We start from the raw sequence: 19,273 nt of genomic DNA, 5'->3' as shown, positions 1-19,273 counted from the left end.
GGTGTCAGCACCTTTAGCAGCTGTAGTCATTTTGGAAATGAACTTGTGACTATCCCCTAAACCACAGCTACCTCAGAAGCTGACCTTACCCTGAATTAGGAAAGGTTTATTCTTTTTTTTTCCTGCTCTGAGAGCATTGCAGACTAAGTGAGATGAAATAAAACACACATTTAAAGAAATTACATTGGTAAATGAAGATCCTAAAAAAGTTTTTAAATGGGCAACACTAAAATAGTTCTGTAAGATGTTACTTTTTTTACCTCAAAACACTTTCATACTTTGAAGTAAAATCAATTGATTTTAGATCTATTACTCTAATACAAGAGAGAGAATAAACTCAACACCACTTACAATAAACTTTACAATAATTGTCATGTTATAATAAACTGGAAAAAACAAATAGGTAGTGACCCTTTGTGCTAAATCCCCTGCTTTCAGCTTTAGTAAGCTATTTGTTCATCTGTATGACGAAGGTTTTCGTCTGATACACAGAATACATTGCCTGGCTTTTAAACCGATTCAGTAAGAGCTCTTTCAGGAAGATCGAAAACCAACAACCTTTCACCTTCAACTCAGTAAATCATATCCCATTTAATTCCATTTTTATTCAATGAAATGATGTATAAAAACTTACAAATCTGAGAACTTAACTATACACAAAAAGATGATACTCAGTTTAAACGTATACACAGAGAAGAGCTGTGGTTTGTGACTTGCCCTCTCCCACCCCTCCCCCCAAAACACACACTGTCTCCATTTACCATGGGGCACTTATTCTGTCTGCTTACGCCTTCTGTGGGCCCAGTAATTGCTCGGTGGGCTTCACTGCTCCTGTCAGTTTAGGTTTTTAGGCTACCAGCAAAAAATCTGGGCATCTATATAAAATAATAAGAATCAGCAACTTGATTTTTAACACAAAGATGCAGTGCTACCATCAGCAGTAACTAAAACTACAGAATTCACCCTTTCAGTTTTTGCAGACTTTGTCTTGGCTCTGAAAATAACGGGACTCTCACACAGCAGAATTTGCCAGCCAGCACTACAGATTCACTTTAAAACAACCATGATCCCCTGTTGCTAGAACGTCTCTGCACCACTTTTTCTTCCTCTTAACTCATGCCGTTAGACCAAATGAAATCGTGGACATTCCTTGCCCGAGTAAGGCAGTAAAGCTTTTCTCTCTCCTTTCATCCAGAATGACTCAAACCTATAGCTAACAACACATGCATGTGCTGCACTAATGATGGTACAGTGCTCACCAGTATGTCACTTCTCTAGTTTCCTTCATAGCTTGGGTGACAACACTTACCTAGTAGCTTCTCTTCAACAGGCCAATAAAAATGCACACAGCTGAGGACGTTTTAAATTTGATTAAAAATAACCTGTGCAATGACTAGTTTTGTCAAACAACTAAAAGACCTTCTGGGCTGAATCTGAGAGTAGACGGCCAGTTACTTAAAAAGGATGTGTGCATTTATTTACCTGTACCAAATATACACACAAACACTTTATATATATATATATTAAAAAAAATCTTTATACATATACAGTATTTTATATATATATATAAAGATTGCCATCACATTATTATTACAGCTACTTAAGTCAAAATTTGACTAAGTAACTATTTAGCTTGACTCAAGGATGCTATCTGAAACAGATACCCAAAGGCATACTTGAAGGAAAACATAAGGCTAAAAGAAACCCAACACCCTTAGCTCTTTTTAACTCAATGAACAGAGATTTTTGCATTCATTGAGAAAAGTTCTGAGGGTTTTAAGTCAAAACTTTAATCAACTTGCATGTGGACTTCTAAAAAGCACGGTGTTTAATTTGCCAGATCTTCTCGAAATGCCTTTTACCAGGGAAACCTATATATATATATATATTTTCTTTGCTTATCAAACTGATACTCTGTTTCTCATTACACTCATCATTGTATCTAAATACACTTTTAAGCAATCTAAATTTTGTTTAAAATCTATTAAATTTGCATTAACTAATACTATCGACATAGTTAGCTGGATTATTTTTTCACACGTTCCTTTGTATTAAAATCAATTATGTTGTGGTTTGATGCAAGAGCTTTTTGTTTGTTTTGGTGGGAGAGGCAAAGTCCAATTTCCTAACGTGCCAGTACAGTTCTGGTTGCTGAAGACAAAGGGTGGGAAGGAGGCTGGTGGAAAAGATGGCAGGGGTAAGTGAGGTAAGAGGTGGGGGGAGGAAAAAATTGATTTAATAAAAAATGAGTAAAGAAACTTTAAAAAATTGATATAGGTTTCACATTCAGTCTAACAACACTGCTTCCTGCTCCTTTTTGATGGAGGCTAACACTGCATTATCAGTCTCTGTGGCTTCTGTGTCCCCACCACCTAGCAGAATGGAGCGATCTTCTTCTAGTGTAAAGACAGAGTTTTGATTTTGGCACGAATGTTTGACTACTTCATTGGGAGTTGAAAACGTTTTGTCACACAAGTTACATTTGTAGGGCTTGTTGGTCTGTACTAGCATGTTGTCCATTTGGCTGCCTTCCTCAAAAGTACAGAGTTCCAGAGTCTGTTTGTCCACCATCGTGTACGTGTCCATGCTCTGGTTTAGGCACACGTGTCTGGCAGCCTGGTTAGCCCTACAAAAGCTTTTGTCGCAAGTGCTGCACTTGAAGGGCTTGCCAGTGTGTATGTACATGTGCTCCCTCCAGTGGCTTTTCTGAATAAATTTGCGACCACAGATGGAACATTCGTATTTCCGTCTTTTTACTTCCCTCTCTTGATCCGCCTGCTCCAAGTTGTCTATGTCTGCAATATCGGAGGGGGGCGGTGTCTCTGACTGCTGCTGCCCATCAATTATTGGGGAGTCTGAGATCTGCTGCAGCTCGCTGTCACTAATCATCCCTGCTTCAGGCACTTCCACGGCATCTTTATCAGCTGTGTTGTTACAGAGAGACAAAGAAATATTACTTTCTCCCTGCTGGCTAGACGTGAAGGGAACTCCCGTGTGGATCTGCAGGTGCTCACGCAAACTACTTCGCAAATTGAACCGGCGGCCGCAGAGGTGGCAGGCATAGTATTTTGGGAAGCTTCCATTCCTTTTCATAATGCTTGGCTTGACATGTGCTATTGTGAGTGAGGCGGGCTGTTCATCTGAAGAAGATGCTTCCATGTTGGCCTCTTCTCCTGCAGGTGAATTATTACCAGCAGCAGATACCAATTCTGGAGATAAAGAAGATGGCAGTGGGTCAGAAGTGGACATACTTGTCCGGGTCACTTGTGGCAGAGTTGTAGCTAACTGCGAGAGCTGTGAGCCTTCAGAAACCTGCTCTTGGTTCATCCGTGATGTCTGTGGCCTTGGTTCTCGCCCGAGTTTGTCAGTTGCTGATGTAACCTTAGGGGGATGTCTTATCTGGTGATCTGCAATCTGAATGCCATATAATGAAGATGCTAATGGAAAAACTTGATCCGGGTGAGAAAAAGTTCCCTGACTTGCAAGGCTGGCCTCTTGAATTAGTGGATATGCATGCAGAAACTTTATTCCCTGTTCTAGTCGAACTGGGTCAATGAGTTGCGGTGCCATCTTCCCAGTGTACATCAAATGCAAGAGATAACTGAAGATATCTGGCTGTATGTCAGTCGCTTTCAAACGGACACATTCACTGAAAGGTGAAACAAAATGATCAGTAAGAGATAAGGAAAATCTTTTTTACCAGATCTAGGTTATTCAAGCATTGATGAAAATCAGAGGCATCTACTTAAATTCGAAAGACAGAATCTGCAATAAATGTAGCGAAACGCTTTAACGTAAATGAGCTAATCTTATTGGCCACCTGAAAGATGATATTTTTTTCCTCAGGAAATAACTGGCTTGAAAGACAAAGCTGTCCCCTTGCAATCTACACCTTTCTAAACTGCTGTTATGTTATAGATTTGTTGTCACATATTAATATGTATTTTGTAAATGGCAAAGATATTTTCCCCCTTTTTTTGGTTGGATTCAAACACATCTGTAGCTAAATGAAAACCTGCTAGCACTAGACTCTAAATTCACAATCCATTAAACTTCTCTCAGTACTTAGCCCTGAAAACACCTAAAATTCATCTGGCACTTGCCTGTTTGGCTTCTATGCCTTACTAGCTACAGTTCTGCAAATGTGTGGTATCACCTCGTCTCAACTGCATTACGATCCAGAAACTATGCAGGACAGGGTGTGATCGGATACAACAGGTGTAGCCTGGGCACATCTAACCCATGGAGGCCAGGCTCCTTACAAAGCAGAACGGTAGCTTCTTTCCTTGAATAGGGAGGAAGAAACAGTAGCACCAGTGGTACGCCTGGTCAGCCCTCCGTTAGAGCGCTCAACGAAGGGAGACGCTTTGGCTGTGATGCCCTCTTCAGCCTAACAGGACTGAAACCAACACCACCCTCCAGCTGAGAGGATGCCCTATGCATCACCCTTTAGGATACTCTGGACTGAAACACCCACCACTCCTCCGGTTGAAGCTGGATCTCCACGCAGGAGAGGCAAGGTTCACAGAAGAAGAAAGGAAATCAGGAACATCTCGGTTAGGCCAGTTAGCTAACAGGAAAGGATCTGGGATTCTAATCGTTTTTCAGAGTTATCTGTAGCTCTTACATTAAATAAAAGACAGAAATCCAGAAATGGACATGACTGTGCACTGCAGTCTGAATGCTCTAACCACAGTAGGCTACCAAGCTGAGGAGGAAATTACAGCCAATTCTTCCATTTCTTGAGGTGCACCCTTCTTGAGCTCGCTCTCTCTGACTGCTTTTGAATTCAGATATATTACTCAAAAGTAAACTTTGCAATGCTGGCTTCCAGAGATGACTGTGTGCTCTTGATGGAGCATCAAGACCGATACATCTGACTTAACATAAACTTTTTGAGATAGTTCAAATAATTGGGAAAAAAAAAAGACAAAAAAAAAATCTTTGAAACAGTCTTACACTTTCGTTATCTTTTTAATGCCCTCCATGTGAGGCTGCCCGCAAAAAAAAAAAAAAAAAAAAAAAAAAAAAAGAAACACAAACTCCCTTATTTTCCACCACTATGTAGTATTTTATTATTTAACTGACTTTGGTAAACTGTAAAAAAAAAAAAAAATCATATTAACCTCTTTTATAAGTCCATTTCTCAAAATCCCCTAGCAAATACTTATTGGGCTGTATGTAATGTTATGGAAATGTCAAGAATAGCGCCAAGACAGAGTAGAGGATAGTGAGTGGGGGAAGGAAAGTGCAAGAGTGAAGACAGGATCCTTTAAATATTCAATTCTAGGAATTCTATGCTTTTTTAAGGAAAAGAACTTGTGCTAAATTGTAACATTAGTGTTAATGAATCACAGTTCAACTTTAACATGTTTTAAACTGAGATTCTAGTTTGCAGATAGGACTGGATTCCATATTCCTTATGTCATGGCAAGAAGCAAAAAGAACATTTTCAGGTTTCAAAATGTTGCTAGACCTCCTTACCTTAGCTAACTGAACAACACTTAAACAGTGAACCTTTTTATAGTTACCTGGTTTGATGAACAAACAACATCTTGAAGTAGTTGGAGAAAGAAGCAAGGACCGATTTGTGTGCCTTAAAGTAGACATCACCAATGGCAACTGTGCAGTCACACAGGAAACCGAACTCTCTCTGAGCATTTAGTTGCTGCAGCAGAATAAGTCCGTGGTTGGCCAAATCCATTTTTTTACACTCTGAAAAGCAAATGACTTCCATGTAAAACTTAACAGTAGATGCACAGATGCAACAGTAGATGTCTCTTAACAGATATTTTCCTCTAATATCCATACATCATGCTTTAGTAACACCTCTTAATCCCGAGCTACTGTATAAATGATATCTTACACGTAGGCAAGGATCTCTGTTTCACGACGGGCAATGCGATTCACAAAGGTGCAAGTGATTTGCCGAGGCTTAAAGAGCAAAGCAGAGCCACGACTAAAGAGTTCTGAAAAGGCATGGGAGGGGACTTGGGTACAGAAACATAAATAGCGAAAGGAGAGGAAGAAATATTAATAAGTAGTAAAAACGTCTACTTGTAATGGGAAGAACAAAGTATTTTGGCTACCACTTGTCTGTTCAAACAGGAAAAATAGATCTCCCTTCTGTTATCAGTCACCCGCACCTAAGTGGGTGGGAGAGACAAGAGCAGAACCCAATAAAAGACAAGTTAGATAACTTTTATGTAAAAGATACATAGAGATACTGAAAATTCAGGTTAATAGTATGTGTCCATACAGCTGAATCCAAACCCAACATTAAATAATTAAGCATTTCTGATGGTTACGCCCTCTCCTGGGAAATACCAGATACATATCTGAGTCTTCCCAGGCTGAAACAATGAATTCATCCTAGATATTGGCAAGCCCTCTGGACTATCACAACAGGAGGGGCCAATCTTTTCACTCAACAACTATTTGTTTATTTATTGACATCAGCTACAACAGCATTTTGCAAGGAGCCTGCGTGCCTGAGTGCCTTACGCTCGCCTAGCAAATCACGAAACCCGAGGGGCGAGAGGTGCGGTTCCGCCCATCGCTGGCCGTCAGTGCAAGGTAGGATAACTACCGTGGTGAAACGTGGCACCAACCCGAGCCCCCCTAAACCAGGGCTTCCACGGCCCCCCACCTTCCCTGCACTTCCTTGTACCAGTTGCCGGAGGCTGCCCTCAGAGAACTACCTAAGAACTATAAACTTTTGGGGCAGCCTTGGAAGCAAGAATTGACAACTTTGGGAAAAAAGCAGCCAGGGAAACACATTAGGGCAGTTGCATACAGTTGGATGGATGGATGGATGAATATACAGCTAGTAAGATCAACAAGAGGACATAAACTTAAACAAAACAAATAGAGCTTTGGGCAGAAAAAGTTAAAGTATGAAGTAATGTAGGTCTGTATGTAGCCACGTAAAACAGCAAGAGAAGTCTACAAAATACCTGGGCACATTATGCCCAGAACAGTGCAGATGCTCTATGAGCAGAAACGAAAGAGAAGGTGAAACCAGAAGCAGATCAAAAGCAGTAGATTTATAAAAGGTCTTGGGGTTTTTTCCCTTCAAATTTAATAGGAAGTTATTGAAATTTTAGGTAAGGTGCAAACAACTTGTTTCTTCTATACAGTAAGAGTGTGGCTTTTGGGAAAGAGAATAAAAGTGTATTCCACATATGCCAATATGTTTAGTCATTGGAGAAACAAGTATTTCTACCTGCTGGAGAGTGAAGAATGCCCTCGCATTTAAACCAATAACCGGGCTGACCAAATGCATTCCTTCGCATTCACATGAGATCAGAACTTGTTTGAGTCAGGGGTGTAAGGGCAAAGAAAGAAATACAATTTAAGATACAGTTGATTATCTTCTTACAGTTAGTAAGAGAAAAAAAACCAGGTTCCAACTCTCTTCAAGTCCATCCTCTCCTCCCTGAACTACTGTTTGGATAATTATGTTTGTACAAACAATATGCTAAAATCCTCTCCCTCTCTCCAAAAGAAGTAATACTTGCTGTCAGCAGTAACAAAAATCATGTTCATCATTATTTAATCCTGCAAGATGCTCCATGAAGGTAGACTTTGTGATGTTATGGAAAACTTGCTAGATTTCTTTTTTTATAGCTTTAATTTAGATTATTCTGTGTGTGCTACCTTTTTTAATTCATCAGCGTTGAGTCTGGTTTGTACTTGGACAGCGAAGCTTGTCAGGCAGAGCAAACCATCAGTGTGAGGGAACTCCAAGCCAGATAGGCATTCTTTCTAGTTATTATCATCCTACGTTTGTTTAGCTTATAGTTTCACCCTTATCCAAACAGCAGCCACTGCGGCAGTTGAAGCTGTTACCCTTTGTCAGAGACGGGAATTAATCTTTTCACAAAATGATACGGTGCTCGTACATGTGCGCAACACTAAGATTTTGTGTGTATTTAAGAGATATTTAAATGCTTTAAAGTGAAAGCGCTAGAATGATTACACTCCTAGGAAATTATACGGCAGAGGAAAAGAGTAAGGAAAGCACTTTGTCTCTCTTTTATATATGGAAGGGTATGTTATAGGTATCCCTGTGTTCAGGAGTTTTACCCTTAGCTAAATAAAAAGATGATTAACACCAGGCAAGGCCATATTTTAGTGTTGACCGATTCAACAACCGTGTAAAATACTTCTTGTGCCCCGAAACCCTATAGGGACAGTCCTTCCATTGTACGGGTGACAGGCTGGCCTGGCTCAGCTTTATCACAGCTTCTGAAATTACCTAGTTTGCTCAACAGTGGGTGAAAAACCACGTGAGGCCAAGTCCTTTCGGAAAGCGTACGTTTATTTCGGAGACCACGAAGGGAAGAGCGGTGGGCAGGAGTCAAGGATGAGGCTGAGAAAGAGCCGGTACCGCACCACGGAAGAGGAAAACGCTGGGAGCGAAGAGGAAGGAGAAGAGAGCAGGGGCCGGGAGTCGTTCGGGATGGGGAAGCCGGCCGTGTTGACAGGAAGCAGCTGCTGGCCCGGCTCAAGCACAGCCCGGCGCTTCCCGGTCTGTCCTCGCACACCTCAGCGAGGACCAAACCTCCCGCCAAACCCCGGCCCGCTTCAGCGGCAGAGGGCACCAGCCCGGCCCCGGCCGCTCACAAACGCGCTCCACCGCCTGCCGGTCCCCGCGCCTCCGGAACAACGGCAGCCGCTGGGCAGCGGGCTGCCCGCGCCCCTACCCCCGAGCGGCGGGCAGGCGGCTGCCGGAGACCCACGCCGGGGCCCGGACCGGCCCCGCCCGCCGCGACGGGCCCGCGCGCGCGCGCGCGCCGGCAGCGGGGGGAGGCGGGGGAGGAGGGAAAGGGCGCGCGCCGCTCGTCCGCTCCCGCCGCCTGCCGGCGCCGTAGCGCGCGGCGGGGGGGGCGTGGCCCGCGCCCGCCCTCTCCCCCGCCCCCCTCCAGGAGTCACGCTCGGCCTCTGTGGCACAGGCGACGACGCCCTCCCATTGGCCGCCGGGGCGGAAGGCCGGGTGGCCGCGCGCCGCTCTCACTGGCTGCGCCCCGCCCCTCCTCCCCTCTCTCCGCCCGCCTCCCCCCCCCCCCCCGCGCACGCCACGCGCGCACGGACGGACGGAGACGGCGCGAGACGCAGCGCGAGCGGAGCCGCCAGGGCGCGCGAGACGGGAACCGCCGCTGCTGCCGCCGCCGCCAGGGCCGCCCAGCCTGCCGAGGAGAGACAGGCGGGGCCGCCCCCTCCCGCTCCGCGCGGCGCCCTCCTCCCCCGCCCTTCCCTGCGCCGGATGCCGCCGGAGGGGGGGGGGCCGCCCCGCGGCGGGCGGGCGCGCGGGCCCCAACCGGCCGAGCCGAGCCCGGCGCCGGGCGACACCGGCCCCCCGCCCCCTCCCTCCCTCCTTTCCTCCCTCCCTCCTTTCCCCTGCCCCCTCCCTCCCCCGGCGCGGCCCAGCCCCCCGGCCCGGCCCTCCCCTCCCCTCGGCGCGGGCCCATCCCCCCCCCCCCGAGCTGTGTCCCGGATGGAGCCGCCCGGCCCGGCCCGGCCCGGCGGGGGTTTGTCAGGAGGCCAGGCAGCCCCAGCGGCGCCAGGCGCGGCCCTCCTCCGCGCCCCCCTCGGCCCGCCGCGGCGCGGCCGGACCCCGCGGCCGGGCGCCCCTCGCACACAATGAGGAGGTAGGGCCGAGCAGGCCCCGCCGCGCCCCCGCGCGCGCCCGCCCGCCCGCCGCCGCCTCAGCCCGGGCCGCGGCCGGTGCGGCGGGGCCGGGCGCACGTGCGGGCGGCGCCGGGATCCCCCGCGGGGCGCGGCGCGGCCGGTGCTCACCTGGGGGGCGCGGGCCGCCGAGGCGCCTGGTGCCGCGCGGGCCGCCGCCGTCTCCGCGCCCAGCAGCAGCAGCAACAACGGAGTCAGCGCGGCGGCGGCGGCGGCGGCTTTTCCTGTCCGGTTACGTTAGGGTCACATGACCGAGAGCGGAGCACAGAGGCTGCAGCGAGGAGCCCCCGCCGGGGGGGAGGGGAGGCGGCGAGCGCTGTGGCGGCAGCAGCAGCAGCAGGAGCCACCCAGCCCCCGCCCGCCCCTCCCTCCCCCGCCCGCCGCGCGCAGCGCGGGCCGCACCGGCGGGACCGGCCCCGCCGCCGCCCTCCTCCCGGGCGCCCTCCGGCCGAAAGCGTCCGCCACCGGCCGAGCGGAGCCCGGGTCCGGCGGCGGGCGCGCTGCCCCTTTAAAACTCCCGGGGGTGGGGGCCGGTGCAGCACCCCCCACCCCGCGCCGCTCGCCGCCGGGCGGGGGCGGCCCCGCCGCTGCCGGCGCCCCTCCGCCGCCCGGGCTGCGGAATAACGGGCCGGGCCGCTGCCGGCTCCCCGGCGGCCTCGGCTCCGGGCCGCGGCAGCGTGCGGGGACGGGGCGGGGCGGCGCTGCGCCGCGCCGCGCTCGCCGCCGCCGCCTTCCCGGCGCCCTGTCGGCCTCGCCGCGGCGGCACAGGCTGCCCGCCGCCAGCGCGACCGGTGCCGCCGGGGGCGCCCGGCCTCGACGCCGGGGGACGCCGGGGGGCACCGGGCGGCTCCTGCCGGGCGGTGCTTGGCGGCTAAGCGAGGCTCGGGGCGGCGGGTGCCCTCGGTGTTTCCCCCCCCGCTCTCCCGGGGAGAAGTGGCGGGCGCAGGTGCGTCCCTCCGCTTCCCGCCGAGCCACCGGGGAGACGGGGACAAACCGGCGGCTGTGGCAGCGGAGCGGGGGGATGGGACGCGCTGTCCCGCGTCCCCCGGGGCTCTCGGGCACGAACTTTGTGAGCGGGTGTCCTCGTCCGCGTCCCCCTGGCTTCCCTCCAGGTGTCGCTTATAGGAAGGCCTTCGTTCGGTGCTCTGGCAAGGGGAGGCTGCGGGGCCCGACCCTCTTGGTGTGGGGCTTTGGAGGGCCGGTCGTCGTGAAGCTGTCCTGGGCAGGCTTCGGTTGAACTGTCAGATGGGAGGTTACAAGCTCACTTGTCAAAAAGAGTGATTCGGAGTACAAACGTGGAAAGCTTGGGTTTGCTTTTTGTCTGTTTGGGTGGACAAGTTATTTGAACTGGATATTTTTAACTCGGCTTTTTAAGGGGGGGACGTAGCAGTCTTCTGTAAAGATCGAATCTGCAACTTTGCGCCACGGCAGAATCGGTTGTGGTGGAGTGCGGAGGGAAAGCGGCGGTAGCCAGGCCTCGTTTTATCCAAATCTAAGGCGTGCTATAGAATTCATGGGTGCTTATAAAACTGCACGAATAAATGCACCGATGGACACTGCGATACATGAAAAAATTGTCGGTCTTGCAAAAGTTATTATCTCGGAGTTATTAGTGTGGAGCAGGGAGGCCGTCTTCTGCAAGAGGCCGGGAAGTCCCCGAAGAAACGGAAGGGTGAGCCCCGCGCTGGGCTTGAGCGTGATTTCTCCGAGTCAGAGAATCAGTCTGGGCATGGTCCGCAGCTGCACCTTGTTGTAAGGTGACATCCACTAACTGGAGCAGTGGCACGGCCAAAACCGTTTTCGGAGAGAAACTTTGTTGTTGTTGAAAACCTTGTAGGAAGATACTTGGCCAGCAATAGTTAAAGGGGGTTCCTTTGCACCCCCTGCCCCAGCGGCCTGCTCCTGCTATCGTCGAGTATGCTTTCTGTTGTTCCTTAGGAACAGTGTATACTACAACATCAATGATTCGAATTGGGTCCAGGTTGTTATTACCTTTTTTAAGGTACTCATCTAAGCAAGCTTGTAGGGGGCTAGCTGTAGCTGGGATGATGTTTCCACTGTCAGTAAATGATGTGCTATGGAAAAAAGGTCCAAACTCTTTTAATTTAGTGTCTTGACAGCAAGTGAGCTGAGAGAGGGAGGAGGAGTCTTGTATCTTGCCTGGTTTGTAGATCAACAAATGATTGCAGTCATCTCAGGCTATTGTTGTTTTTACAGGATCTAAATTGATCAAGGACTAGACCAGTTTTATGTGAGTCTGACTCTGCCGTCTCCCGCTGAAGTTAATGGAAGTCTTGATAGACACAGCTTGAGTCTGTTTGCATTGTACAGCTCATGAATATTAATTTGTTTATCCAAGTTAAGCTGCGCTTGAAAACTAACTAGTTAAGTCCTAAAAAAAACCAACCTCAAAACCCAACAACTTATTTTTGATTTTAGTGGAGCTGAAAGCTGATAGTCTGTTTGCTGCTGTTGCAGGATTTTGAATAAAGCAGCTGAGCAGAACTACATCTTTAGGACCCGCCTCGAGTACCTGTGATGTGCTGAACTACAAGGGACGCGTTTTTAACAGCTCTCTGAGTTTTGCTGTGTGAGTGCACGGCAAAAGTTTATGGAGTGTATTTAACCAGTCTACTTGGCAATTTTTTTCCCTGTACATTTCACTCGCGTTTCAGCTCTGCAAACTAAATACAAAGTAAAGAGAGTAGATGGACATTTGAACTTAAGCCGCTTAGTAGTGGATGATTTGTCTCATTCTCACGGAAGATGGTGAAAGTGATATAATTTTTAATTAAATTGAGTGGGCTACTTAGGAAAAGCAGTGTGTTTCTGGCAGATATCTGGCAGGCTTTGTGGCCTGTTTTTTCTCTTCTGTGTTGCACTTGCGTACTTTTGCGTCGGCATTCGTGTGGGATTCTCCCCTGTGCTATCTCTGAAACTGGAGAAAAATTAGCTTAGTTATGTCTTTTTTATTAATAGCTCATAATTCAGCTTCAAAGCACCTTTGTTTGGGCCGCAATACTTTAATCCGGCAATAATGCAGTTCTTAATTTAAAAGTATCCGCTCTGATTCAAGGTCCATTGAAATCTGCAGAAAGATTTCTGTGTTGAGTTTAATGCTGCCAAACTTTACGCCGTCGATGCTTACACCTGAGACATGTCATCTGTGTTGCAGGGAGCAATAAGCAGTTCATCTGTTGCATTTTGGTCACCTGACTTAAGATGTGAATCTAAAGTTTTATTTCCATCTCATCTTTTGATTTTTTTTTTTTTTTTAACATGGTTACAATCCATGCAGCTGAAATTGTAATTAAAATTTGTCCATGTCTCATTAAGTGGTATTATTGTGCTTTTAGTCTATATGCTGATTCCCCCCCCAGTTTCTTGAGGTACTTGTTGAGGACTCCTTTCCTAGTTTTATGACTTTTTGAAAGGACTGTTCAGACTGATTCAGATACGGCTACACACCTGAGAGCATTCTTAGTTGTGTTGCTGTTGATGATAGGATCAGTCCCTAGGTTTTTGGCTTTGCTTTGGTCTGTGCGTACTCCAATTAAAGGCAGAATTTTGTCTGGTAAGATCATATTTTGCATTGTAAATGAGCATACTGCTGATGATTTAAGTATTAATAAGATGACGAAGGTGTCTGCTAATCTGAGTAAAAATTCACTTGAGCAGTGGGAGGAACGTGATACAGACCCAAGCCCTGTAAGTGTGTCTTTTTGGTAGAGTTCAGTTGAAATCTGGAATGAAACAGTAGATTTTTATTGTTATAGTCAAAACCTTAACAGCTCTAGTGATGTTAATGAGGCTCAGACTGCTAAGGCTTTCAGTGAGTTTTCAAACTTCCCAGCATTTTTGAAAAATCAGAGAGCAGAGTCCCTGTTCTGAAGAGCTCCTTGCTCACCGCTCTCTGCGGCACTGCTGACCCACCCCTGCGGGACCGTTGCTGGCTCTGCCGAAGCCGTGGGGAGCTGGGAGCGTGTGTCCTAGGCAATGGGCGGGAACCCTTCCCCAAAGGTGTGGGGCACCACTTCCACGCTGCTACTACTGTAGTAAAACGTGAGTTTATATCAATGCTGTAAATCCATTTTATTAGCACAGCTGCTGTTTCTAACACTTCCACTTCTGATTTATGTTGGTGAGAAGGCTTGGTGGAAAGTGCGACAGCTGCAGTAGCTTCTCGCTAGATGAGTAAATACTGTACCTCTGATAGCCTCCAACCTTTTCATCCAGGGATATCCTCCCTCCCTGTTAGAATTTTTCACACGCTTGGTCCAAATCTCGTTCGTCTTTCACACAGCATTGGAAGCATGAGGCACGTAAGTGTGTTCCCCAGGAAAAACCCTGACGTACGCGTACGGCAGCAGTTGTGGAACGGCTCTGCTTTTTCCCGCCTTGGCTTCCTTGCCACGGGGAGGCTGTTGGGGTACGGTCGTGTCAGGTGAGTGGTCAGCCCCCAGGCAGATCTGTGCTTTCACGTTTTTGTTGTGCGTAGGTCTGGCTGTCCTAAAGGTGAAGGAGACCTATGGTGTGTAAGCCACTTTTTGTGTACGCTGTATAAGGTGAAAAAATGAAGAAATAGATCTTTGCCATTCTGTAGGCTAAGCTGTTTTTCTGGTATCACTATGTTAATTAGGAATTGTTTCTACACCTAGTGAACAAAGCTTTATCAACAGCTAATGAGTAGCTGCAATTTAGACTGGGGGGGGGGGGGGAAGTCCTTTTGCTAGTACAACGTATGTCAGCTAAGGAAATGGTTTAACTGTATGTATAGAATCTTTCATGTTAGGAGCTTCATCTCCATCGGGAGTTGTTGGTGTAACCGAGCTGACACAGCTTCTGCAGCGTAGATTAGCCCTCTACTTTCTGGCTTTGCCTTAGTGCCAGATTAGCCTGTTACATGGGCCCTGCCCGCTTCTAACTGGAAAAGCTCAAACGTGACTCTGCATTCTCGGCTGGAGTGACATTTTTAGTGGAGCATGACTATAAAGTTACAGTAATATATGTACTTGCATGTTTTGTTTTCCTTAGAAAAAAGGACTCAAACTGCAACTGTAGTGAGTGCATTTTTAAAGCCCGTGCAGCTGAGGTATTGTGTAGAGAAAGATGCTCTAAGTGAAATAGCGTTGATACTATGTTCACATTACTATGTAATATCATCTAAATGGTGACTTTAAGCTCATGAGATACTTAATAAACAGTTTTGAATAAATAGAGAGTTCGTCAGCATTGACTCAAGCTTAGTTAGGAAAGTGTTAAAAAGTATTTGGGGGGCAATAGTACTTGGCAGTTACCATCATTTAGTAGGCATATTTCACCAGTTTGGAAAATGTGTTTCTTGAATGGCTGGAGCTTGAAGACGGACATAAACGGGCAAATGACTGAGCACTAACAGAGAGAATGGTGATGCTAGCTGTAGCTGCGATGCCTTCAAACAGCTCAAAACAGAGTGAAGGAAAAAAATGCTTGTCCTTGTTTTAAGTTTGTTTAATAAAGTTTGTTTAAAGAATGAGAAATGGGGGTGGTTGTCACGCTACGTGTGCGAGGAGAGGGGATTTTTTTGTTCTGTTTCCCCAGTGTGACTAGGTCTGTCCAACTGTTACTCTGTCAAAAACTCTGGAGGACCCCAGACCGTTGGAATTGCTTAGTTTTCTGAGATTCGGCCACCTGGGTTTTATGTGTAGTACAGAGTATACAGGTGATGTCAAGAAGTATGTCACTGGCAGGCACTTGGGGGATCGGGAGAAACAGGCTACCTCATACAGTGTATAGCTATGGCAAAATAATTTTCTAAGGCTAACAAAGGTCTTTGCTTTCCTGCTGATTGTAAAGAATTAGTCTCTTAAAAATCCTTTTCTCAGCTGGGGCTATATAAATTTCAAGACACTTTCCCCCCTTCCTAGACAGTTAAGACAGATAGTTAAGCTTTCTTTTTTCCCCCCAAGATGACAAGTGTTTTGGGCAGTGTTTTCAGTTTTTAAACCCTGTGCGTATCACTTACCGTATCTGAGTACCTCAGACTCTGCATTTCTTTTTGGTGGTTGTCACGCTAGTATCATAAACCAGTCTGTAGACAAGGATAACGAGACTCTTGGCAGATGTTAAATGCCATCCGGTGAAGGAAGGTAGTACATCCCAGATGAGTAGTTTCCAGCCTGTAGACTTTTCTTGGACAGTATCTCAATGGTCTGGGGAAGGTGGCTGAGAAGAGTAAACTGGCAAACTCAGTACACCAGTGCCTTTGGCAATTTCTGAATTGGTCTACACATGAAGGGTCCATAAACTGGAAGAGGTTCACCGCAACCATTATCACTACTAAGGACATCCATCCGCGTCTTGTCTTCAAGTCTGGTACAAGGCAACTTTGTTACTTAGCTATCAGTAAATAAACTCGTTTAGGTGGGAACAAAGTATCTGGCTTTTTGACCCCCTTACGAAACTTTGAGCCGAAGTTTGTTCAGTTCCTAGGACGAAGGTAGGATGGGGAAGGAGAAACTCTTTCTTGCATGTTTTAGTGTTCTTGTATTTTTGTTTCAGGCAGGCGCTTGAAGTTGGCGACAATGTCATCCTTCTCGTAGAAGCTGGTATATGCTGGCTGGACTGAGTACACGTTATTTTTGCAGAGAGAAATACATGAGATTTTTGCAGGGAGGTGTCATGTATACGCAGTTGCTCATCCCGCCAGCAGGGCTGATGTGCTGAACAACATGATTGAGAACTGGGACTGACTCTGCAGCCAGTAGAGCTGTTACCCCACAAAAATGCGACTGGAAGTCAGGAGTCCCGACTCTCAGCATTCTTTGCTGTTTTACAAATAGCTAGGCTTACGACAACTTTTGAGCAGATCTGCCAAAGAAAATCATCTATCAGTTGTGCTTTACCTCATCTGATGGAAAAAAGCACAGACAGAAGCGGTCTGCACAGTTGGGATCCTTATAAAGGATGGTCTAGCAAGGTTCCATACAAACAGAATTTTGCTGTTCAGTCTTAATTTTGTTAAAAGGGTTAAAATTTTAGAGTTCTGGATATACCAGGATTCCTCTCTGGTTTTCCTCGTATATTCTGTATTTATTGCTATCGCATCTTTATTTTTTTCCCCCCAGATGACCCTTACTGGTTAGAATAGACACATTTTGGTGAAGACTTGAACTGCGCAAACTGCGTAGCGAAGACGGTTCTTTTCAGTTACACTATGAAGGCGTGTGGTGGACGAGGCAGACGGAAGATGGGTGCGTTCTCACGGCTAGGGCAGTTTTGTGTTGCCTCTGGAACTGGAGTCTCATCTTGCCTCCGCCATAAAACTTCCTCCTGGTCAGGCCACGCACACACTTGCACAGGGTCCCCATGGGGTTCAAGCAGAAACAAAGATTGCAGGTGGGGAGAGTTTCCCAAGTGCTGTCGGTCACAGGAGGGCTCTGCTCACCGTGTACGTCGTGCTGTGAAAGCTCACGTTAGGTTCTTGACGCGCCCAACTTCCCAGCTTGGTCTTGCTTCTCTATGCGTAATGTAGTGAGAACATTCTCACTTTGTAAGAGATTGTACCGTTAGTTGTTAGAACAAAAACCCCTCAGGCTTTGATGCAGCTGCCACCGGGTACATTGTGAAAAAGATGGATACAAAGTTTTAATGTACAGTTAAGGCTTAACTGATGCTGCAAAACCATCAACACAGTAAATGGGGGTGGGGGCTTGGCGGGAAGAAGAGAGTGTGATTTTTATGGCTACGATTTTATGTGCTGATATAAACTGATTTGAGGTTTCAAAAGTAACCGTGTTTCTCTTGTTTTGAGGTGTTTGACTTGGTAACTCTTAAATACAGTCCCAAGACTTGAGATAATCAAGCCTCTAGACACTTTATGCTTTTAAAGAGCATCTCGAGTCCTCAAATGACTTTGTTAAAACCGCTTTTCCCGATAGATGCAGTTGGCCTGCAAATTTACATTTTAGCAGTTTAGCTGGAATACTGAAACATTAAATGTGAGATGAATGGGAACTTATGTTCTTGGGCATAAGTACTGCACTCAAATGGGGGGGAGGGAAAGCCTTTTTGTCTAAAGGCGTGAAGAATGTTTGCTAGAAGAATTAAAATGTAAAACCTAATTCTCTGTTACTGGAATTAAGTGGTGCTTGGTAAGTTTTTCTACTGCCTACAGGATCTAATGTGCTATTTCTGTAATAACCCTGTGTAAGTCAGGAGATCGGTGCTGAGGAGCTCTTCCGCAGCCGTTCCACTGACCGATTCACTTCCGTGAGTGGGGCTGCCGGTTCAGACCTTCTCAGCAGTTCAGAGCAGTGGTAGTTGAGCTGTTCAGAACCAAGACCTCCAGATACGACCTGTTCTGAGGAGAAAGCCTACTCTTGAGAGGAGCTGCCGCTTCTCAAGAGGCTCCCGTGGCACCGGAAACATAATTTGTGGCAAAAGGATGGGTTTGTAGTCGGGTGTCTCTCCTAGCTCTGCCTGACTCTATTCTCTTCCCCACATATGTGTTTGATGTATTCAACAGGAGTCTAATACCACGCTGGGAAATACTGTTTTCAGGTGAAGAGAGAACAGTAAACTACTGCAAATGTAATTGTACTTCTAGCCTGGATTTAGTCATCGTGGCTTGTTAATGCTGCTTCAGGAGCTCTTAACAAAATTTTTAGGTTATGTTCCTGAAGCAATACACTGGACTAAGCTGATTTTGAAAAAGGTGATAAAATAGCAGTTGTGTAGTAGTTCCTGAAAACATGTTTAGAAAGAGAAGTTGCTGGGGGGAAAAAAAATCCCCTCATAAGAGTAAGTGATAACACTCTGGAGATAGCAATCTACAGACCTGTAGGCTAGGAAAAGATTAAAAAAGAAAAAAAAGAAAGTTTTACCTTTAGAGGATAATTAAGACCTTACCCTATGCTAACTCACTCCTTGCAACGTGTACTGGTAAGAATCAGGTAGTAGGATAAGGTGGACAGTCTAGTAATAGAGAAACTTTGTGAACCTTACTTTAGTTTCTCATTCTACTACAGCTTCCTGTGACCTCAGATAAAGTTCAGCTAGTTCCCCTTTCATATAAATACTTTCTAAATAAATGTATTCCCATACAAGTATGTAAATACCTTTTTGTGATGGGGTAGAACATAACATTAAATATACCCGCCAGGTATACTAAAATCATGCCAGGTAACTTAAGGAGAACAAATAGGAGTGCTGTTTCCAAGCTTGTTTCGTGGAAACTAGTCGTCCTTGGGACAGCGTCACGGCTATCCAAGGAGGAGCTGGGGAAAATGAGGGAAAACTTCATCATCAGTCAGAAACGCACAAAGTAGCTAAGTACTCAGCATCTTTTTAACTGTCAAGGGGACAAGGCAGTAGAGTCCTTCACCAGATTAATACAGTCAGCACAGAAGGGATCCATCCTTCTGTCCTTGCTTACTAAGGAGACAAAGCTAAATCTCTCCCTGCATCAGTCCTGCATGCACCCGGGCCTACTCACCAGAAAACTTCCCCTACAAATGCGTCATTAGTATCTCAGCTTTACACTAGCACATCCATAGATTAAGACTTCTTTAACATCACTAGTACAACAGTTGGGAATAATGTT

At 46.8% G+C, this 19,273-nt stretch overlaps 1 protein-coding gene across 1 annotated transcript; it reads right to left on the bottom strand.

Moving 5' to 3' along the window:
- Nucleotides 1-1,596: 1,596 nt before the first annotated feature.
- Nucleotides 1,597-9,895, bottom strand: ZBTB2 (zinc finger and BTB domain containing 2). The gene is made up of 3 exons (XM_076333843.1): nt 9,802-9,895; nt 5,532-5,715; nt 1,597-3,649 (listed from the first exon to the last, which is right to left on the bottom strand). Exons 2-3 carry the CDS (start codon nt 5,702-5,704, stop codon nt 2,287-2,289), a joined length of 1,536 nt encoding a protein of 511 aa, XP_076189958.1. The 5' UTR covers nt 5,705-5,715; nt 9,802-9,895; the 3' UTR covers nt 1,597-2,286.
- Nucleotides 9,896-19,273: the final 9,378 nt, after the last annotated feature.

Source organism: Aptenodytes patagonicus, chromosome 3 (genome assembly GCF_965638725.1).
Source record: "Aptenodytes patagonicus chromosome 3, bAptPat1.pri.cur, whole genome shotgun sequence".
Lineage (NCBI taxonomy): Eukaryota > Metazoa > Chordata > Aves > Sphenisciformes > Spheniscidae > Aptenodytes > Aptenodytes patagonicus.
The sequence above is the reverse complement of the archived record's forward strand: the minus strand, read 5'-3'. Positions and strand labels throughout refer to the sequence as shown.

Bases quoted from the DNA above. Each gene is read 5' to 3' on its own strand.
- ZBTB2 (XM_076333843.1), bottom strand. From the start codon at position 5,704: ATGGATTTGGCCAACCACGGACTTATTCTGCTGCAGCAACTAAATGCT. The intron at 3,650-5,531 runs GTAACTATAAAA...TTCACCTTTCAG, and splicing joins TTGTTTGTTCATCAAACCAG to TGAATGTGTCCGTTTGAAAG.